Here is a 23,833-nt window from a genome sequence, read left to right as displayed (position 1 = left end):
TCCAGTGATGCCTCTGCAGAGCTCACAAGCAAGAGACCGACATATCTTTCCCATTGGGGTTTCCATGCAATAGAACCCAGAACATAGGATTCTAAGGCTGGAAGGGACCTTAGAGGTCTTCTAGTCCAACTCCCTTCTTTTTGAAAGCATCCAGCGATGGAGCGCCCAACGTATCTGTTCTCCATTTAAAACCAAGTTAGTGATCATCACATTTTTTTGTGGAAGTGAGACTATGTCATTTGGCAGTAAATTCCACGGTTTAGTTAAGAACTATAAAAAGAAATGCTTCCTATTGTCTGTTCTCCTTTATTGGAAGATCTCTGATCCGTTAGTGGGTTCCTACCAGTTTGGACTGGTTCAACCGAACCAGTAGTAGCTTGGCGGTCTGTATTGCTGGATCTGGATGGGTGGAAGCTGGCAGCATGGCAGTGGAAGATTAGACCAGCTGGTGGGTTTGGGGGAAAGATCATGAACTTTCAACTGGGTGGGGAAAACCGGGAAGCTTTCAGATTCTTGTTTCCCCAGATGGGCCAACATGGCTCTCTTCATAAATTGGAACTTTGAGCGATACTTTGCCTTGGACTCTGATTTAATTTTGGATGCTATTTGGAACCCTGACAACTAACTTATCAATTGTGGTGATTCACTTAACAACCAGGTTACGAACTTACCAACCGCAAGTGATTCGCTTAACGACTGTGGCAAGAAAGGTTGTAAAACGGGGCCAAACTCCCTTAATACATGTCTCATTTAACAACAGAAATTGGGGGTTCAATTGCCGAAGGGCTATCTGTATTGACTGATCCATGATCACCCCCACATCTTGTTCTTGGTTTTAAAAAAACCCCACCCATTGGTCTATTCTTTGTCTTCTAATACGTATCATTTGACGCTTACATAAATCAAAGCTGCCTTTGCCACTTGATTGAGCATTCAACCTGTTTAAAGAGATTCTCTTTGCAATCTCTTTTAATCTCATTTACATACTTGATCTCCTCATTTTTCCTTAATCCCGTTCTCAGAGGACGCTTACACAAGTCCCTACAGCTTTCTTCGCAAGTTTTTTTTCCCCAGAACTGGTTTGCCATTTCCTCTTTCCTAAGGTTGAGAGAGAGTGACTGGCTCAAAGTCACCCAGCCAGCTTTCTTGCCAAAGGCAGGACTAGAACTCGCCGTCTCCTGGTGATTGGCTCAATACCACCCAGCTGTCTTTTATGCCTAAGGCGGGACTCGAATTCACTGTTTCCTGGTGATTGGCTCAAACCACCCAGCTGTCGTTCTTGCCAAAGATGGGTCTAGAACTCGTCGTCTCCTAGTGGCTGGCCCAAAGCCACCCAACTGTCTTTCATGCCTAAAGTGGGACTAGAACTCGCCATCTCCTAGTGGTTGGCACAAAGCCATCCAGCTCTCTTTCATGCCAAAAGCGGGACTAGAATTCACCATCTCCTGGTGATTGGCTCAAAGTCACCCAGCTGGCTTTCATGGCTATGGCAGGACTAGAACTCACAATCTGCATTCTAGCTGGTGCCTTCACCACTAGACCAAACTGGCTCTCGCTGACCTCTTCATTATTAACCGGTAACAAAGTTTTTTTGTTGTAAAAAAAAAAAAAAGATCCCTAATGCAGAGACATCAAAACTGAACTCTGATCATCTTGCAGATACAGATATTGTCTATCATAGTTACATCACAGTCAATCCCAAAGGACTTGATTCCCTCCTATGTCGTGGTCCAGATGTCACACAAACCTTCTCTGTTCCCAGACAGGACGATTTGAAAAATCACAATGACCTGATGATGATGCTTCTGAAATGCTGGTTTGCTTAATCCAACCTGCCTGACATTTGAAAGAGTTAAAATTAGAGCAAAGGTGAACAGATTAAAGGTGAGCTGGTCAGAAATAGACATGTTCCAATGTGCCTCGTGTGGTACTAGGAGCAACACAATATGGACGCTCCATTGGCTTCTGTCGAGCAGGAATTCTGCAACGCAAGTCCTAAGGAGATGTTGGAAGAAATATGTACTTATAATGGAATTAGTACATGGGGAAGGGTCTTTAGAAATAAAGAATTTTGCAAACTATGGAATTAGTAGATGGAAAAGAATTTTTAGAAATAGTAGAATTAATAGAGAGGACTATAGTGAACTATGGAATTGGTACATGGGGAATATTTTTTAGAAGTAACTGAATTAATAAATAGAGAATAATGTTGTGATGGGACTTAGTAGATGGGGAAGAATTTTTAGAGTAGCAGAATTAATAAAGTAAGAAGACTTTTGTGAACTATGGAATTAGTAGATGGGGAAGGATTTTTAGAAATAAAGAATTTTGTGAACTATGGAATCAGTAGATGGAAAAGAATTTTTGAAGTAGTGGAATTAATGGAGAAGAATTTTACAAACTATGGAATTAGTAGATGGGAAAGAATTTTTAGAAATAGTAGAATTAATAGAGAGGACTATAGTGAACTATGGAATTGGTACATGGGGAATAGTTTTTAGAAGTAACAGAATTAATAAATAAAGAAGAATGTTGTGATGGAATTAGTAGATGGGGAAGAATTTTTAGAAGCAGAATTAATAAAGTAAGAATTTTGTGAACTATGGAATTAGTAGATGGGGAAGGATCTTTAGAAATAAAGAATTTTGCGAACTATGGAATTAGTAGATGGAAAAGAATTTTTAGAAATAGTAGAATTAATAGAGAGGACTATAGTGAACTATGGAATTGGTACATGGGGGAATTTTTTTTTTATAAGTAACGGAATTAATAAATAGAGAAGGATGTTGTGGACTATGGAATTAGTAGATGGAGAAGGGTTTCTAGAAATAGTAGAATTATTAAATAGAGAAGAATTTTGTGAATTAATGGAATTAATACAGGGTGAAGAATTTTTAGGAGTAGTCAAATCTATAGATTGAGAAAAAGACTGAAGATTACAGTATCCCCTAATCACAAGGAGTTTGTGAGACATATGCAATAACATTCATTGCATATATATAAATCCAGTGAAATTTAAGCAGATTGTAGGCAAGTCCTCAACAGCAACATTTTCAAGGATGTGCAAACATACTTTGAACATTTACTGTGTCTCCCTAACTAAAAATTAAGAACTAGAAGAGGTGGAGGTGAATTTTGAGTTTATCTTATTATTGTCCCTGTGGATTCAGAGTAGCTTAAATGTACCTGGTAGAAAAACAACACAGATTCTGTCCCACCTTAACTCCAGGCAAGTTCCTTAAGAGCAAATGATGGATAAAGTTCAAATTCTTATGTAAGATTAAGGCTGAAACCTTTATTACATAACATTAATGTATGTCACAATGTGCTTTGCTTTCATCTCTTCCATTCTAATGGTGCATATAACTTTGATTGGGGGAAAGAACCCAAATAAACCTAATGATCATAACATTGCTATCCAAAATTGTAATTAAAATTGATAGAATATACGTGTTTTTTTCCTTTTTCTTCTTCTTTACTTCCGAAGGATCCAAGTTGTAAGTTGAGAACTACCTGCATATTTAATAAAAAATACTATGTTGTATAAAATGATGTCCCTAATGTGGAAATATATTTATCAACTTTAATCGACCTAGCAACTGTTCATTATATATTTTAAAAAGTCAACAGGTAACCCCAGAAGTAAAACTAATCCCTAAAGCCCTCTGTTAACCATTTCTATATATAATAGAACAGAACAGAATGGAATAGAATAGAATATTGGAATGAAGAATAGAATAGAATAGAAATAGAATAGAATAGAATATTGGAATGAAGAATCGAATCGAATAGAATAGAATAGAATATTGGAATGAAGAATAGAATAGAAATAGAATAGAATAGAATATTACAATGAAAAATAGAATAGAATATTGGAATGAAGAATAGAATAGAATAGAATAGAATAGAATAGAATAGAATAGAAGAGAAGAGAAGAGAAGAGAAGAGAAGAGAAGAGAAGAGAAGAGAAGAGAACAGAACAGAACAGAACAGAACAGAACAGAACAGAATAGCTGGAAGGGATCTTGGAGGTCTTCTAGTCCAGCCCACTGCTCAAGCAGGAGATCCTATACCATTTCAGACAAGTGACTGTCCAGTCTCTTCTTAAAAACTTCCACTAGTTAATTATCTTCACTTAGGAAGTTTCTTCTTAATTCCAGGTTGCTTCTCTCCTTGATTAGTTTTCATCCACTCTTTCTTGCCCTGCCCTCCGATGCTTTAGAGAATAATTTGACCCCCCTCTACTTTGGGGCAGCCCCTCAAATACCGGAAAATCTGCTTTTGTGTCACCCCTAATTCTTCTTTTCTTTAGACTAGCCAGGCCTAAATCCCTGCATCTATTCTTCCTATGTTTTAGTCTCCAGGCCTTTGATCATCTTGGTTGCTCTTCTCTGCACTTTCCCCAAAGTCTCAGCATCTTTTTTTGTAGTATGGTGGCCAAAATTGGTTGCAGCAACCCAGGTCTGGCCTGGGTTTTGTAAAGCTTGCTGTAAAGTTTTGTAAAACACGCAGAAAATCCATAAATGGCTCCCAGTCTCTTATAAGCTTATCTAATCCATTGTCTCTTATCAGTATAGTTGATTTCGACACATCTCAATTTTTTTAAAAAAATAACTCAACATGCCTTCTTTGCATTGCCTTGTTATGAAACATTAACTTTCACCTGCATTGTGACCTGTTGAACACATTCTAGCTGATATTATTCATGCCGTTGACATGAACAATGTAATTCTTATAAAAACTTAACCCCGGATCTGAGTGACACCCTTCCTTGTTTCATTCAAAGCGTCAGTCACCCTCAGGGACAATAAATGTTTGAAGAAGACTTGAGGAAAATACTGTACGGTAATTAACCAGCTGAAGAAATGAGATGCTTCAGGTGTGAGCTTGCAGACTTCAGGTTTTAGTTTAAGGAGGAACACCGACTGGGACGTAAAGAAAGACCATAAAAATTGAGAAAACCTGGGAAATTAAGGAAGGTTGAATGGGTTTGAAAGATGAACATAGAGAATGGTTGTCCCAAGGGTGATTTTTCAAGAGGCCACTGGACTTTCTTGTTTTTCTTTGAAGGTGTTTCACTTCTCATCCAAGAAGATTCTTCAGCTCTGACTGGAGGGTGGGGAATGGAAGGATTGATACTCCTTGCAGATAGCTGGTCATTTGCATCCTTTTAGAGCAGTGTTTCTCAAACTTGGCGACTTTAAGTCCTGTGGACTTCAACTCCCAGAATCCCCCAGCCAGCATAGCTGGCTGGGGAATTCTGGGAGTTGAAGTCCACAGGACTTAAAGTTGCCAAGTTTGAGAAACACTGTTTTAGAGGGTCGTTGAGGCCACTTGGAGGTCTGTCTGTGTCCTCAGGGTCACCTGAGTAGGGCAAAGATAACCAGAAAGTCCAGTAGCCTCTTGAAAAAGTAGCTTTGGGACAACTATGATAACTGAGAATCTCCATAGACCTAGAGAAGAGATGATGAAGATAATATTGAAGTGGTTTTATTCAGAGGACACCAAACTGTAGAGACATTTTAGAAAACTTATAATTTCATGGAATTTAGTGACATATTCTCCTGTCCTGCTCTCTCTCTCACACACACCACGGATGTTAGAAGTCTTTAAAGGTAAAGATAAGTGCTAGTAGTTCCTGACTCTAGGGGGCGGTGCTCATCTCCGTTTCAAAGCCGAAGAGCCAGCACTGTCCGAAGACATCTCTGCGGTCATGTGGCTGGCATGACTAAATGCCGTTCCCTTCCCACCAAAGATGGTCCCTACTTTTCTACTTGCATTTTTTACGTGCTTTCGAACTGCTAGGTTGGCAGAAGCTGGGACAAGCAACGGGAGCTCACTCCGTTACGCGGCGCTAGGGATTCAAACCGCTGAACTGCCAACCTTTCTGATCGACAAGCTCAGTTTCTTAGCCACTGAGCCGCCATGTCCCGGCGAAGTCTTTATTTCGCCCCAAATAGTCTTCTCCAGAAGGTCCCCATGCCAATACCAGTGCAACTCCCAAAGAGTCCAATAGTCAAGTGCGCAAGGCACCTTCAGAGTCCATGCCGGCTGGGGAATTCTGGGAATTGGAGTCCACAAGTCTTCAAGTTGCCAAAGTTGGACACCCCTGCTCTAGCCAATTTAAATGAATTCATTGCATGCTGTTGGAAGAAATGTCCTTCTATGCCCTCTCTGGCCTTTGATCTTGATCTTGTATTCTGATTCGTTGTCAGACTCCCATGGGGCCATGCAGGGGCAACTCTGTAGTCTGTGCTTTGAGTCCAGGTTTGGTTGAGCATTGCTTCTTCCCAGGTAGTCTGTGGTGAGATGGGCAAAGGGCTAATCCTATCATGCCTTAATCCCATCACCCTGAAGGGGGTGATCTTTGTTATGCAGAATAGACTGGCTCAGGCCTTTTAATGGCCCATTGACAAGGTGGGGTCTATTAAGAGTGAGTCTGTTTCCTGCCTAAAAACATGTTTCTCCTTATCCAGGGAAATATGATATACTGCCTTTTCAATATTTCCCAAGATATTTCATTTTTCTAGGAGAGAGGTGGGTTTTAACTACCTAAAATGCAATGGAAAGTGACCGCTTCTTCGGGAGAAATGCAACATAAGCTGACAAAAAGACAAGCTTAGGATGCAACCCGGAGAGCTGCTATTTATATCCCAACAAACTAGGATGGTTTTCCATTGATCAGGTTGCTGATGCTTCTGCCAAAGGATTTTCTTCCCACGGTCTGTTATTGGATCCTTTTAAAATAGATATGAAGCAACAAAGCTTCACGAGAATTTTGGTAAGAAGAGGTTTCCCCTCCCCCCAATAAACCAGTAATAGATTGCAGGAACTGGGAATGGTTATTTTCCAAAGCACCTGAAGGCCAAACAAGGAATAATGAATGGAAACTGACCAAGGAGAGATTCAACCTGGAAATAAGAAGGAATTTCCTGACAGTGAGAGCAATCAACCCATGGAACAGAAGTTGCCTTCAGAAGTTGTGGGAGCTTCATCCCTGGAGGCTTTCAAGAAGAGACTGGACTGCCATTTGTCAGAAATGGTGTAGGGTCTCCTGCTTGGGTGGGGGTGGACTAGATCAGTGTTTTTCAACCACTGTTCCGCGGCACACTAGTGTGCCGCGAGATGTTGCCTGGTGTGCCGTGGGAAAAATTGAAAAGTAATAATAAAAGTAAGGGCTCGCCTCTTGCACACGGGCGTTCCGATCAGATCCGCCTGGCGGGGACGAGAAGCGAGGAGGCAGAAAAAGAAACGGAGGCTAAGGAGCTTCCCCCCCCGCCTCCTCCCAGCAAAAATCTAACCGGGGAGCTGGGCGGGCAGTAGCAAATTAGCCGATCACGCCACGTGATCAGCTAATTTGCTACTGCCCGCCGGCTCCCTGATAAGATTTTTGCGGGGGGGGGGGGAGAAGCTCCTTGCCTCCGTCTCTTTTTCTCCCTCCTCGCTTCTTGGGGCTCCACCAATGGGGGAGCAAGGCCCGCCCAGCGCCAGGCTTTGGGCTAACACAGAGGTCTGCAAAGGTGGCTGTTTTAAGACTGGTGGACTTCAATTCTCAGAATTCTGGGAGTTGAAGTCCACCAGTCTTAAGAGCCAATTTTGCAGATCCCTGCCTGGGCTAATATGATTGATGCCCTTGGTGGACTTCAATTCTCAGAATTCTGGGAGTTGAAGTCCACCAGTCTTAAGAGCCAATTTTGCCCAGGTTGCGCACTGAATAAAGTATTTTATAATTTTTCATATTTCTGTTTACTTACTATTTCATAATAAAGTAATTATAAAATACTTTCTTTGTGTTTATTTGATTTCTATTCAAGAGAATTACTTTATATATAGTCAATATAGGCACAGAGTTAATTTTTTTAACATTTTCTAATGGTGGTGTGCCTCGTGATTTTTTTCATGAAACAAGTGTGCCTTTGGCCAAAAAAGGTTGAAAAACACTGGACTAGATGACCTACAAGGTCCCTTCCAACTCTTTTAATCTAATCTAATCTAATAAATTAAATAGATATGGGACTGATCATGAAGGGAAACACAGCTTCAAAAGATAGTCACGTTTGACTTGCTGTTCTCCCCTCTCTTCATCTCAGTGGTCTTCAAACTGGGAAACGAACCTAAGTGAATACAGAAGAACAGAGTTGGAGGGGACCTGGAGGTCTTCTACTCCAGCCCCCTAGAGTAGAAGACCTAATTCCATCCCAGACAAATTGCTCTCCGGTCTCTTCTTGAAAACCACCAGTGATGGAGCACTCAGAACTTCTGGATGCAAGTTGTCCCACTGATGAATCCTTCTCACTGTCAGGAAATTTCCCCTTAGTTCTATGTCGGGTCTTCATTTCATGATCTTCCATCCATTATTATTTTTTCTTGTCCTGCCTTCGGGTGCTTTGAAGTAAAGGTCAACCCCATCTTCTCTGTGACAACTGCTCGGTTGCTGGAAGATGGCGATCAGATCACCTCTGGTCCTTCTCTTCGTTCGACTTGACCAAGGGTGTCCAAACTTGGGAACTTTAAGACTTGTGGACTTCAACTCCCAGAATTCCCCAGCCGGCATGGACTCTGAAGGTGCCTTGCGCACTTGACTATTGGACTCTTTGGGAGTTGCACTGGTATTGGCATGGGGACCTTCTGGAGAAGACTATTTGGGGCGAAATAATGACTTCGTCGGAACAAGGCGGCTCAGTGGCTAAGACACTGAGCTTGTCGATCGGAAAGGTCAACAGTTCAGTGGTTCGAATCCCTAGTGCCGTGTAACGGAGTGAGCTCCCGTTACTTGTTCCAGCTTTTGCCAAGTTCAAAAGCACGTAAAAATGCAAGCAGAAAAATAGGGACCACCTTGGGTGGGAAGGTAACAGTGTTCCGTGCTCCGTTGGCATTTAGTCACGCCGGCCAAATGACCACGGAGATGTCTTCGGACAGCGCTGCCTCTTGGGCTTTGAAACGGAGATGATCACCGCCCCCTAGAGTCGGGAACGACTAGCACACATGTGCGAGGGGAACCTTTACCTTTAAAAACTTCTAACATCCGTGGTGTGTGTGTATGAGAGAGAGCGGGACAGGAGAATATGACACTAAATTCCATGAAATTATAAATTTTCTGCATTGCCTCTACAGCAGGGGTGTCCAAACCTGGGAACTTTAAGACTTGTGGACTTCAACTCCCAGCTAGGGAATTCTGGGAGTTGAAGTCCACAAGTCTTAAAGTTCCCCAGTTTGGACACCCCTGGACGAGATGTACCCAGTTCCCACAAGGGTTCATCCTGAATGGAACAGATGCTTTTTTTAGTTTCTCCAAGGAAAGAACTGAATGTACAGAATCTCCACAGCAGGGAATCATCTTGGCACCAAACGAGCCTTGTTCTCTGCACCTTCTTTTCAAATATAGCGGCTGCTATCCCATATCTCAGCGGACCCTCTGAAGCAGAACACGTTTTCCTTTATCCCGGCAATGCAACTGGTTTATTGCAATAATCCTTTCCCTTTCTTTGAGTCGGAGTTGTACAGTGAGAAACTCTTCTTTGGGAACCAAATCCCAGAACCTCCCTGGGGACTTCATTTAGACACCCCATCGGAATTGGGTTAGTACGTGTGATAATACTGGGGAGTCTTTGGTGCTCTCTGGGCTTGGTGGCTCTCTTAGAGGCGTTTCATTGCCAGACAAGGTAACATTATCAGCGCTAGAAGGGAGAGAGTAGAATGAAGGAAGGGAAGAGAAGATAGAATAGAAAAAAGGAAGGGAAGAGAAGATAAAATAGAATAGAATAGAATAGATGAAGGGAAGGGAAGATAGAATAGAATAGAATAGAATAGAATAGAATAGAATAGAATAGAATAGAATAGAATAGAATAGAATAGAATAGAATAGAATAGAGGAAGGGAAGATAGAATAGAATAGAATAGAATGGAATAGAATAGAATAAAATAGAGGAAGGGAAGATAGAATAGAATAAAATAGAATAGGATAGAACAGAATAGAAGGGAAGAGAAAGAATAGAATAGAATAGAATAGAATAAAGAAAGGGAAGAGAGAATAGAATAGAATGGAATAGAATAGAATAGAATAAAATAGAGGAAGGGAAGATAGAATAGAATAGAATAGAATAGAATAGAATAGAATAGAATAGAATAGAATAGAATAGAATAGAATAGAATAGAATAGAATAGAATGGAATAGAATGGAAGAGAAATAATAGAATAGAATAGAATAAAGAAAGGGAAGAGAGAATAGAATAGAATGGAATAGAATAGAATAAAATAGAGGAAGGGAAGAGAAAGAATAGAATAGAATAGAATAGAATAGAATAGAATAGAATAGAATAGAATAGAATTCTTGATTGGCCAAGTATGATTACACACACAAGGAATTCGTCTCCGGGGCATAAAGCTCTCTGTGTACATAAAAACTATAAGCGATAAATCATGATCATAGTCATTGATTTTACTCATCAGAAAGCATCTGGGAAAGTCACAAATGATGAATCTGTGACCCCAGGAAGCTGTAACCACCATAAATACACATTGCTGGGATGATCATAAGCATGAAGGCAAGTCATAAGTCACCTTTTCCAGTGCCTTTGAATGGTCACTAAATGAGGGTTGTAAGTCCAGGGCTTACACAGTTGCTGTGAGGCTGACTTTTGGCCACGTGACTTTTTCAGGGCAGTTGTAACTTCACACAGTTGCTAAACAAACGGTTGAAAGCTGAAGACAATCTGTAAATTTAAGCCTTATGAGTCACACACATTTTTTTTCCTTTCATTCTCAGCTGACCAAGAATTAGCTTTAATCCCCAAACTCTGATTTTTTTTATTTTTTGTTGCTTACAGTACATCATCTCTTCCAATTAAGTGTAACACATGACCCCGGGGAAAAGAAGGTTGAATATTTCCCTCGCTTAAGAGCTTTATTGCTGCTTTCCTACATCTTCCAAAAGCAAACCATGATACGTGGTTTGACTTATGACTGTGAGGGCAACCTATGGCACACAAGTCATACGTGGTGACACGCCAGCCGTCAGCTCCGGCGGCCATGCGGGCACCGGCCACCTGATTTTTTGCCCTTCTGGAGGACCAAGGGAGACTGTTTTCAGGCTTCAGGAAAATCTCCGGAGCCTTGGGAGAGGTTGTGCGTGCGTGCATGCATGGGGGGGGGGGGCTTGCACACATGCGCAGGTGGGCAGGGAGGATTAAGTGGGCATGCGGGCTCAAGTGATAGCCCGCAGGTGTGCAATTTCAACATGCCTTAAGAAAAAGGTTTGCCATCGCTGACTTTTCCCTCCTCAACGTATCAGCCCTAAATTTACGTGGTTAAGTGAGACATTTGTTGAGCGAGTTTGTTCCATTTTTGTGACCTTTATTGCCACCGTTGCTAAGCAAATCGCTCTCATTGTGAAGTTGTCACAATAAACGAATGGTTGTAACTCAAGCGCTAACTGTATTTAGCCAGATTTAAACCAACAGGATCCTGAGTTATCGTCCCATAAGTGGCTACACTTTGGGGGAGGAGCAGAAATTATCCTCAAAGAAATGCTCTTAAGCGGTATTAAAGTAATGCTTGTAATTGCTTTTCTCCAAATGTGGTTAAAATAAGACAACACTGAACTGAAGTAAACTGTGGCTACATTAAAAAATAAAAATCAAACAGGAGAAAGCTGCTTTATCTTTCACTGCCACTTAGTGGTAGAACTATAGCACAACTTGGGAAAGCTGTAAGTTAACTCCTCCACTTATGACCGGAGTTTCCGTTGCTAACCAAGACCTCCCCCTTTTTCTTTTGCCTCTTGCAAAAGTTCCTGTTTCATTTATGGTGTTTTGTTTTGCCAAATAAATGTGGAAATATCCTTTTGGGTATTTACGAAGGGACGCGGTGGCTCAGTGGCTAAGACGCTGAGCTTGTTGATCAGAAAGATCGACGGTTCGGCGGTTCGAATCCCTAGCGCCGCGTAACGGAGTGAGCTCCCGTGACTTGTCCCAGCTTCTGCCAACCTAGCAGTTCGAAAGCACGCAAAAAATGCAAGTAGAAAAACAGGAACCACCTTTGGTGGGACGGTAACAGGGTCCCATGCGCTGTTGGCATTTAGTCATGCTGGGCACATGACCCCGGAGACGTCTTCGGACAGCGCTGGCTCTTCGGCTTTGAAAGGGAGATGAGCACCGCCCCCTAGAGTCGGAAACAACTAGCACATATGTGCCAGGATAACCTTTACCTTTTACCTTATTCTTTTGCCAAGTTGAGAGAAACCCATGAAAGATAAAGAGGCAACTCCTTCCAAGTTCTAAACTTTCCTTCTCACCAGAGGGAAAAAGAGTAAGCAACTTCAATTAATACCAGGATTTCAATTTCCCCTAAGTAGAGTGGTACGGTGGCCTAGAGGTGGAGCTCTCACTCACTTCGCAATCAGGAGGCTGTGGGTTCAATCCTAGGTAGAGGCAGATATTTCTCTCTCTGGGCACAGAATATATCTGCTGAACAAAACTCCGCATTGGTGACAGGAAGGGCAGCTGGCCAGTAAAACGCTCTGCTAGCTCCATTCAGTTGCCCAGACTCCATCCAGGGATTATGGGGTTTGCTAAATGATGATGATGGTTCCAATCTCCCCTAATTATTCTGTTTGCTAGACACGGACAAACCGACCATAGAAAGTTACCGATTTCCCAATTTATTTTCCTGGTTTAATTCACCACTTGGAGCTGTGTTGATTTTTCAGATTTAAAGGAATAACAGATTTCAAGGGGTCATTGTAGGAAGAGAGGAACTACGATGGTTGACGGTAGCCATAAAAGCAGAAGAAAAATGGATTGCGACTTTTGTTGTTTCTTTTTCAGGTTGTCTCCAGCAGGTTAGCCCTCGACTTCCTACAGTTTGTTTAGTGACTGTTCAACGTTAAAGCAGCGTCACTGGAGGCTTTTAAGAAGCGATTGGACTGCCATTTGTCAGAAATGGTGTAGGGTCTGCTGCGGTTAGACTAGATGACCTACAAGGTCCCTTCCAACTCTGTTAATCTGTTCCAGTGACTTATGATCATTTTTCACACACATTATGACCATCGCAGCACCCCACATGATCAAAATTCGGACCCTTGGCAACGGATTCATTTTTGGCGACCTTCTGGCAACTAAAATCAATGGGGAAGCCAGATTCACGTAACAGCTGTGTTACAAATTTAACAGCTGCAGTGATTCACTTAACAACTGTGGCAAGGAAGGCCGTACAACGGGACAAAGTTCACTTAACAACTGTGTCAGCTTCGCAACAGAAGTCTGGGGATCAATTGTGGTTGTAGTCGAGGGCGACTTGAAACCCACCACTCAAATCCGTACACATTATTTGTCACACTATGTACCTTCTTCCTTCAAAAACACGACGCAACTTTATTACCATAATATCATTTATTTGATTAAAGTACAAGAAAAGTGAACTTTGGAAGGCTCTCCATTTCAAATCAGAGAAGAGGAAACGTCACACGCAGAAGTGCACACTTAATGCTTCCTGTAACTCTACCTTTAAAAAAATGAGTTGCATTATTAAAGAAATGAAACGCCCGAGAATCACATATTGAAATATAACTTATTCCATCAAAATAATCCTTCTGGTGTGTTAATTATCAAGTATCATAGGCACAGGGAGCAATCATAAATGGCACAGAAATATCTAGTATTCTTAGGGCACGGTAAGATTTTTACAGAAAGCAACGACACGGTGATTTTATCAGTTTAACCTTAAGAAGGAACTTGATTTGTCATGAAAATCTAGAAATTCTCCCCGATAACCATAGATTGAACTACACAGATTATAGAGTAATCTATAATCTTAAAAAAATATCTTCCACAGTTCAAGAGTGCCTCAAGTAGTAGAGGATGAAGGAAGGGGGGGGAATAGTTTCTTTGGAGCCTGAAATGACAAAATATAAATAAAATCAAAATTACTTTTTGACACAGGTGTTTGCTCACAGGTGTGAGAGGAATAACTCAATAACTCAAAAAAAAGATGTGGAGACTCTAGAAAGAGTGCAGAGAAGAGCAACAAAGACGATTAAGGGACTGGAGGCTAAAACATATGAAGAACGGTTGCAGGAACTGGGTATGTCTAGTTGAATGAAAAGAAGGACTAGGGGAGACATGATAGCAGTTTTCCAATATCTCAGGGGTTGCCCCAAAGAAGGGGGAGTCAAGCTCTTCTCCAAAGCACCTGAGGGCAGAACAAGAAGCAATGGGGGGAAACTAATCAAGGAGAGAAGCAACTTAGAACTGAGGAGAAATTTCCTGGCAGTGAGAACAATTAATCAGTGGAACAGAAGTTGCCTCCAGAAGTTGTGGATACTCCAACACTGGAGAAACTAGGCAGTCATTTGTCTGGGATGGCATAGGGTCTGTTGCTTGAGCAGGGGGTTGGACTAGAAGACCTCCAAAGTCCCTTCCCACTCTTGTTATTCTGTTCACTGTGTACATCAATTAAACAGGACCCTTTGTTGGTAATCATTTGTCTGTAATTGGCCACCACAGGCATAAAAATATTGTGATGCCCTCAAACGTATTTGCACTTGTCAAGAAAATATAGAGTACAGAAGCTGAAATGGATGCAAATACAGTGCAAAATATGCTTTGCTCCTTGTGTACACGGAGCTTTTCAATATCGTGTGACTCATTTTTTTAACAGGTCTTGCAATGGAAACAAGATCACAAAATCCTTAAGCAACTAGTAGACCCATGGAGCTCTCTACAACTCCACCCAAAGAGACAAGAAGTCAGTTATTCCATCCACATTTTTAGCTAAGAGAATTCGACTACTAGGCACAAATATCTTTAATATCACTTTATAATGCCATGGTTAAAGCCACGCTTGGAATACTGCATCCAGTTTTGGTCGCCACGATATAAAAAAGATGTTGGGACTCTAGAAAGAGTGCAGAGAAGAACAATAAAGATGTTTAGGGGACTGGAGGCTAAAAACCATAAAGAACAGTTGCAGGAATTGGGTATGTCTACTTTAATGAAAAGAAGGACTAGGGGAGACATGATATCAGTGTTCCAATATCTCAGGGGTTGCCACAAAGAAGAGGGGGTCAAGCTATTCTCTAAAGCACCTGAGGGCTGAACAAGAAGCAATGGGTGGAAACTAATCAAGGAGAGAAGCAACTTAGAACTGAGGAGAAATTTCCTGGCAGTGAGAACAATTAATCAGTGGAACAGAAGTTGCCTCCAGAAGTTGTGAATGCCCCAACACTGGAAGTCTTTAAGAAGATGTTGGATAGCCCTTTGTTTGAAACGGTATAGGGTTTCCTGCCTAGGCAGGGGGTTGGACTAGAAGACCTCCAAGGTCCCTTCCAACTCTGCTATTCTATTCCATTCTACCTTGGTGAAAACCTAAATGATGATCATAAAGTGATAATAATCTTGTATTACAGGTAGTCTCAGACTTACAGCAGTTCATTTAGTAACCGTTCAAACTTATAATAGCATTGAAAAAAGTGACTTACGCCCCATAGTTGCATGATCAAAATTCAGATGCTTGGCAACTGACTCATATTTATGACGGTTGCAGTGTTCCCGAGTCACATGATGCAACCTCTTTTGCAACCTTCTGTGGAGCAAAATTAACGGGGAAGACAGATTTCACTTAACAACCACGTTGCTAACTTAACAATTGCAGTGTTTCACTGAACAACCATGGCAAGAAAGGTCGTAAAATGAGGCAAAAGTCACTCAACAACTGTCTCTGCTTAGCAATAGAAATTTGGGGCTGAATTGTGGTCGTAAGTCAAGGACTAGTTGTATACATTTCTCACTGGCTAGATTTGCACAATAGACTAACTCTGAATTAGCCAACTGAATTTATCCCATTCAATACCATCTAAGCCAGGGATGTCCAAACTTGGGAACTTTAAGACTTGTGGACTTCAACTCCCAGAATTCCCCAGCCACCCCTGATCTAAGCGGATCAACAACAACACATCATACAGTTAACCATGAGTAAACATTGTGTAAACAACAAATGCTTTGTTATCTGCCCAGTATTTAAGAACAGGCCAAAACTAAGATCCAAGTTAGAGGATAGTTTCCAACATTCACATTTAAACAATAGTTTGTGTGGGAGAAGGCCCTTCATAAGGAGAACAGCAGGGTTTTCCCCAAACAATGTTGTGTTAGCCACACCCTTCATATCGGACTTCTAATGATTAGAAATGGTAGCATTCAACGCCCATGAATCAACTTCACCCGCTTGAAAAATTATGGATCTGAGGGTTATTTTCTAGAAAAGCTACATAACAGACTCCACTCTTCGTGCGTTGAGAAGCATCGCTCTCACTTCCCACTGAGGTACGATTATTCACCGCTTTCCAAAGCCAATCCAGCGTGATGCTCTCCAGATGTTGCCTTTCGGCTATCTGGATAACCTCGCCAGCATCTCCCAGCCCTTCGCCATGCCACCGAAGCAATGATGGGACGGCCAACATCTCCGAAAAGTCCTGGGAAGGAGACGTCAGGCTTGGCCTCCTAATCATCATCATCCTCTTCGTTCTGCTGCCGGTATTTGAGATGGACGACGGTCATGACGATGCCACCCAAGATACAGGCAGCGCCCAGGACCAGGTAGGCAATGCCAAGGAAGGGATTCTTACCCCCCATCCAGGAAAGGGTGCTCAAGATAACCTTCTTGCTCCCGTGGAAACCCAGCACGGGGTAATTGTAGCTGATGTTCAGGTAGTACGTGCCCTGGGGCAGTGACGCCGAGAAGTTATCGTGGCGGATGCGGGCGTAAAGCTTTCGGAAGGTGGGCAGGGCGGCCGTGCGCATCCAGACGATGAATTCCTCGTTGACAAAGCCCGTGTTGTTGCGGTCGTGTGGGTCCAGCATGCAGGCCGTCCGAGACCAGAAGGGAGGCTTGGCCGTGCGGATGAAGGCGTCACACAGGCTGTGGTTGACCGGCTCCGGGTTTTGGAACTTGACGTTGCTGTCGGTCCACCAGGAGATGCCCACTTTATCCAAGGCCACTTTGGGCAGGGAGCCGTTGGGCAGCTGGTAGAAGAGCTCAAAGGTGTCGTTGAAGAGGCTGTTGGCCACCGACCCGCAGGGCGCGATGGGCACCCCTTGGCTGTTGTAACGGTAAGGCTTGCACTCCTGGATGGGGTGGCGCAGAGCCCAGGTCACGCCGCTGAGCTGCTCGTCGTCCCGGGAGATGCTGTAACGCCGGTTGTTCTGGAAGTAGTTGGAGAGCTGGTAGTAGAGGCAGACGGGCAGCGGGAAGGGGGCGGGCAGCTTGAAGGTCAGCCCGCACTGGCAGGAGCGCACCCGCCGCGGGTCGCTGCTATTGGTCAGGCGGGCACAGGTGGAGCAGTTGTTGCCCGGGGTGCCCGTGTAGTCCAGCTCCAGCTCCTGGATGGCCTCCGAGGTGAAGAAAAGGCCCAGCCCGATGGCCAGGAAGGCGAGGCCCAGCCCGAAGAAGAGGGGCAGCACTGTGCCAGCCGACAGCAATGGCTGCCACGCCGGCAGCCGCTGCTGGGTGAAGGCCGTATTGTCCGGCTGGTTTTGCAGCGGAGGCGCTTCCGAGAAGGCGCGGCTGACGTCGTAAGAAGCCGAAGCCATGCTACTTGCCGATCCGGCTCTGCTGGCCCCGCCGCCGCCCTGCCCCGAAGTCCGGGATGCGCCCTCGGATCGGCCGAGCCCGGAAGCCGCCAGCCAGCAAGGCAGAGCAGGGCAGAGCCGGGCAGGTAGACAGGTGGGCGGGAGGCGGCTGGCGCTGCTCTCGCGCGGCTCAGGTGAGGGCGGCGGCTTTGGACAGGTAGGCGGGGGATGCCGCCGGTTGGGCCACGCCCTTCCGTTCTCACCTGCGCGCCCGCAAAGACGGCGCAGGTGAATCCGCACCCCAAGTCTCGACCCCGCCCGCCTCACCTGCGCGCCCCAAGGAAGGTGAATCCGGAGCCCAAGCTCGACCCCTCACGCCCCTCCAAGCTCTCCTATGCGCCCGCAAAGAAGGCGCAGGTGAGTCCGGAGCCCAAGTCTCGACCCCTCCCGCCCCTCCAAACCCACCTGCGCGCTCGCAAAGAAAGCGCAAGTGAGGCCGGGGTCCAGGACTCGCCGCCCCGCCCCCCCCCCCTCACCTAAGCGGCAGGAAAGAAGGCGCAGGTGAGTCCCGGAGCCCAAGTCTCAACCCGCCCCGCCCCTCCAATCTCACCTGCACGCCCGCAAAAAAAAGGCGCAGGTGACTCCGGTGCACAGGTCTTACAGTCCCGCCGCTCCAGCCTCACCTTCGGGAAAGAAGGCGCTCGTTCCAGGCGGGGCGTTCCGACTGCGCTGGCTCTGCCCTCCTGCGGGTTGCATGCGGGGCGGATGGCGCCGTCCTCTTCGGGTGGCGCGTTCCTCTTTCGGCTTTCTCAGTCCAGCCCATCGGGGCAGAGGGAGAATCCCCCCGCCGGGACCCCCAGCTTCGTAATCCGACCTGGGCCGTGGGTGGCGTTTAGGAGGGGCTGTCCCAACCTTGGCAGCCTGAAGACGCGTTGAAGGCCGCCCGTCGACTTGAATTAATGAATGAGATTAATTGTTCCGTGAGAACAATCCGCGGAAAGGCTCAGCCTCTCTAGAACCTCTGTGGGTTCTCCATCACTGGAGGTTTGCAAGAAGAGATTGGACAACCATTTGCCTGGAATCGTATAAGGTTTTCTGCTTGAGCAGGGGGTTGGACTAGAAGACCTCCAAGGTCCCCTTCCAACTCTTTCTTTCCTTCCTTCCTTCCTTCCTTCCTTCCTTCCTTCCTTCCTTCCCAAAAAGAAGATTTTTAAGAAGGCTTTAAAACTGAACAAGGAGAGATTCAACCTGGGAATAAGGAAAAATTTTCTGACAGTGAGAACAATCAACCCATAGAACTGAAGTTGCCTTCAGAAGTTGTGGGAGCTTCATCCCTGGAGGCTTTCAAGAAGAGACTGGACTGCCATTTGTCAGAAATGGTGGAGGGTCTCTTGCTTGGGCAGGGGGTTAGACTAGATGACCTACAAGGTCTCTTCCAACTCTGTTATTCTCTATTCTGCTTTTGGAAGAGAGAAAAGGGGCCCTTCCAGCTGGTCCTCCCCCTTGCACTCCCTCCCATTTGGCCTCCAATCACCGTCCCCTGATCCATCTTGAGTTTATGGATAGTATCTTAAGCGATTTGGTGCTTGGAGGTTAACAGATTAACAGAGTTGGAAGGGACTTTAAAGGTCATCTAGTCCAACCCCCCCTCAAACAGGAGACCCTACACCATTTCTGACAATTGGCAGTCCAATCTCTTGTTGAAAGTCTCAGGTGATGAAGCCCCCACAACAATCAAATGGGTTGATTGTTCTCACTGTCAGAAAATTCCTCCTTATTTCTGGGTTGAATCTCTCTTTGATCAGTTTCCATCCATTGTTCCTTGTCTGGCCTTTGGGTACTTTGGGAAATAGCTTAATACCCTCCTCTCTGTGGAGCCCCTCAAATATTGGAAGATACTCTCCTGTCTCCCCTGGTCCTTCTCTTCACTAGACTAGCCAGGCCCAGTTCCTGCAACTGTTCATCGTATGTTTTAACCTCCAGTCCCCAAATCATCCTGGTTGCTCTTCTCTGCACTCTTTCTAGAGTCTCAGCATTTTTTTTATAGTGTTGTGACCAAAACTGGATGAAGTATTCTAAGTGTGGTCTTACTAGAGCTTTTCTAGAGTGGTATTAGTACCTCCCTTGATCTTGATTGTATCCCTCTCTTAAAACAATTTAGGATTGCATTGGATGTCAGGGATCCTGCAATACCCAACTCAGTCACCAGGGGAGCAACATGTCCTCTAGCTTCCAGTACATTGCATTATCTTCCCCATTATCTGGTCAATACCCCAGCCCAGCCACAAGGGGACTGTTTGCCCTATTATGTCATCAATTAATAGCCTTATTTTTCCCAAAGGAAGCTGCAATATTCCAGTAAGACACAAGGGGGCAGAATGTCTTATACATTCCATTATATTGCCCTGATTTCAGATTCAGTGAAAACTGACAAATGCCTCTGTGATCCAGCAGGGGGCAGCCTGTCCTAAAGATTCCCTAACATGTTTGAACACTAAAATTCAGCTTGCTGTCCCAAAGGGGGAAACCTTGTCATGATTTGATATACTGATTGCACCAGCCTGAAGGAAAGAGGCATCGAACACCTGCTAAAGGCAACAGCTGCTGAAAATGGAAGTGAAACAGCTGGTTTTAACTGCGGGCAGCCCAGCCACTTCAGAGAATAAGTTCAAGAGAACAGAGGCCCTTGCTGCCCCCTAAATGTTTTATTTAGATCCCCGGGGTGATAAGGGTTGCCTGCAAAGACCCAACTTAGGTGAGAAAAATTTAAAAAAAGGAAAAGGGGGATCTCCCACAAATATTGCAGCATAGATAGCATCTATTCAGAAACTTGAAAAAGCTTCCAGGGCCCTAGGGTGCTCTCTGAGCTCGGTTGTTTTCTTGCTGACGTTTCATTACCCAACTAGGTAATATCATCAGTGCTAGTGTGGGAAGTATACCCCAAAAGGACAGTGACAGAAACCTCACAGCACCAGAAACCCCAGAAAACAGTGCCGAGAAACTCAAGTCAGCCCTTCCCCCTTTAAGAAAACCCCCAGGCAAAATCACCAGCTGAAAGGAACACTTAAGTAGAACCATTAGGATAAGGGGAATCAGGCTAAACATAAATCCTCCAAGGTAAATCGAAACTCCCTTTTTCCTGCCTCCCTGACAGGATTAACTCCTAGGACAAGAAAAACAAAAGACCAAGATTAACCCAGATAAGCAAAACCCAGGGCAATCAGAAACCCATCAGGCTGCAGGAGCTTCAAAGGGGAATTAACCATAAAAGGCCGAGAGTCATGCTTGCAAGCCAGGAATGCTGCCTCACTATTTTCTTGCCTCCCTGAATTAAAGGATCCCTTTTGTGGCAGCTGGCTTCCATGTCTATTTCTTCTCAGCATTGGTGACTGCTTCCTAGCTGGGAACGGACCAGGAAAATTTCTTCCAACACTAGAAAGGAGAGGGGTTTGCACTGATGATGTTACCTAGTTGTGTAATGAAATGTCTGCAAGAAAAATAAAACAAGTTCAGAGAGCATCAATGCCCCCACCCCCAATTTCAACCCTGAGCTACAAAAATTATCCATCAGTACATCATTTTTATCTCCCTTATGTCCGTCTCCCTTTCTTAATGCAGGGCTCTCCCACAATCTGGCCATAATTCTCCTTTGTTAACTTCAGGAGTTAAGAAACTGGAGTCCTACCGACCCCCAAAAATAAAACCACTGTGGACAACTCTATGGATTTCAAACACTATTAAAAATGTGGCTCAGTTTTAAATCCCAATCCTGTTGATCCCAGCTGAACTGGTTAAGCTCAGGGGAGCCCACTCTGCATCCAGTCCCCGGCCCACCATGGGGGTGGGTGGGAGGGGGTAGATGGCTGTGGACAACTGAATGCTGGAAAAAAATGTGGCTATTGGCAGAGAAGAAAGCATTTCGAATGGTTCATATTAATGAAGGATTTTCCTGGGACGTGGTGGCTCAGTGGCTAAGACGCTGAGCTTGTCGATCAGAAAGGTTGGCAGTTCAGCGGTTTGAATCCCTAGCGCTGCGTAATGGAGTGAGCTCCCGTGACTTGTCCCAGCTTCTGCCAACCTAGCAGTTCGAAAGCATGTAAAAATGCAAGTAGAAAAATAGGGACCACCTTTGGTGGGAAGGTAACAGCGTCCCGTGCACCTTTGCCGTTGAGTCATGCCGGCCACATGACCACGGAGACGTCTTCGGACAGCGCTGACGCCTTGGCTTTGAAACGGAGATGAGCACCGCCCCCTAGAGTCAGGAATGAGTAGCACATATGTGTGAGCGGAATCTTTACCTTTATCTAGCTAAAGTGTCTGGCACTCTATATCTTGAAGAGTTCCTCAGGCCAAATTTGACTTTTGTGGAACCCATGGACATTTTATGGATAGCAATATTGCCTTCTTCCCCTCCCCCTCCTTCTCACTTCCTAGGTCTGCTCTTCTTGGTGGTCTCCCATCTAATTAATAACAGATCAAATTTTGCTTAGGTTTTGGAACTTCAGCGTCTGACACCAAATATGCAACAAAGATTTGAAAATTAACAGCAAGGACCCTAATTTCTATTGGCACAATACAGGTAGCCTTCTACTTGCAGTTCATTCATTTAGTGACCAAGATTACAAGAGCACTGTAAAAGTGGCTTATGACTATTTTTCGACATCCCCATGGTCACCTGATCGAAATTCAGATGCTTGGCAACTGACTCATATTAAGAGCCGAGGTGGCGCAGTGGTTAGAGTGCAGTACTGCAGGCTACTTTAGCTGACTGCTAGCTGCAGTTCAGCAGTTCAAATCTCACCAGGCTCAGGGTTGACTCAGCCTTCCGTCCTTCTGAGGTGGGTAAAAAGAGGACCCAGAATGTTGGGGGCAAGAGGCTGACTGCAAACTGTTTAGAGAGGGCTGTGAAGTACTGCGAAGCAATATATGTCTGTGCTATTGCCCTTCATCCATCCATCCATCCATCCATCCATCCATCCACCCATCTGTCCATCCATGGTGCACAGTGGTTAGAATGTTGAATTGCAGGCTAACTCTGCCAACTGCCAGCAGTTCGATCCTGACTGGCTCAAGGTTGACTCAGCCTTCCATCCTTCCGAGGTGGGTAAAATGAGGACCCAGATTGTTGGGGGCAAGAGGCTGACTCTGTAAACCACTTATAGAGGGCTGCAAATCACTGTAAAGCGATATATAAGTCTAAGTGCTATTGCTATTTTCCTTCTTTCCTTCTTTCCTTCCTTCCTTCCTTCCTTCCTTCCTTCCTTCCCTCCCTCCCTCCCTCCCTCCCTCCCTCCTTCCTTCCTGTTAGAATGCAGTATTGCAGACAAACTCTGCCCACTGCCAGGAGTTCAATCCTGACTGGCTCAGGTTGACTCAGCCTTCCATCCTTCCGAGGTGGGTAAAATGAGGACCCAGATTGTTGGGGGCAAGAGGCTGACTCTGTAAACCACTTAGAGAGGGCTGTAAAAGCACTGTGAAGCGGTATATAACTCTTAAGCGCTATTGCTATAATAGTTCCAATGTCCCGGGGTCATGCAATCAATTTTTGCCACCTTCTTATAAGCAAAGTCAATGGGAAAGCCAGATTCACTTAACAACCGGGTTACTAACTTAACAACTGCAATGATTCACTTAACAACTGTGGCAAGAAAGGTGGTAAAATGGGACCAAACTTCACTTATCAAATGTTTTGGTTAGCAACATAAATTTTGGGCTCAATAGTGGTTGTAAGTCGAAGTCTGTAACGCAACACAAACACACTCTTTCCTTTTCTGGTGTGGTTGGTGTGAGAGATTCTCAGTGCGTAGTTTGGCTTTTAAAAATCCACTCTTGCAAATTAGCTTCAGGATTGCATCAGTTGTTTAACCTGGACAGGTGCTTCCTCTCTTGCCTAATATGAAACCAGCATCTGATTGTACCCAGAAAGGCTACAAGTCACACAAGGTTGCAAATTGCCTGTGGCACTTGGAGATGCAGGTACCTGGCTCCAGGTGAATTTCTTCCATAAACCCATAACAATTCTATCTCCAGGGACTGGGACTGCTTCTGAACAACAGGCGGCTAGATTTTCTGCAAATCTTCCTGCTGGCCAAAAAAAGTCCCTGCTTTTTGGTAATGCCAGCAACTTACTGGAGAAGACCTTAAAAAAAAACAACGAGCAGAATTATTATATTGCTAGATCAGTGTTTCTTAATCTTGGCAACCGTGAGATGGGTTGACTTCAACTCCCAGAATTCCCAAGGAGCATGCTTTGAGATGCATGGACATGAATT

At 44.5% G+C, this 23,833-nt stretch overlaps 1 protein-coding gene across 1 annotated transcript; it reads right to left on the bottom strand.

Annotated features, from left to right (window-relative positions):
* Positions 1–13,369: 13,369 nt before the first annotated feature.
* TMEM30B (transmembrane protein 30B) lies at positions 13,370–17,721 on the bottom strand. The gene is made up of 3 exons (XM_081963527.1): positions 15,921–17,721; positions 15,657–15,877; positions 13,370–15,614 (listed from the first exon to the last, which is right to left on the bottom strand). The coding sequence occupies exon 1, from the start codon at positions 17,580–17,582 to the stop codon at positions 16,494–16,496; it is 1,089 nt and encodes a 362-aa protein (XP_081819653.1). The 5' UTR covers positions 17,583–17,721; the 3' UTR covers positions 13,370–15,614; positions 15,657–15,877; positions 15,921–16,493.
* Positions 17,722–23,833: the final 6,112 nt, after the last annotated feature.

The sequence above is a fragment of the Natrix helvetica genome, assembly GCF_964273705.1.
Source record: "Natrix helvetica genome assembly, chromosome: 10".
NCBI classification, from domain to species: Eukaryota; Metazoa; Chordata; class Lepidosauria; order Squamata; family Natricidae; genus Natrix; species Natrix helvetica.
The sequence above is the reverse complement of the archived record's forward strand: the minus strand, read 5'-3'. Positions and strand labels throughout refer to the sequence as shown.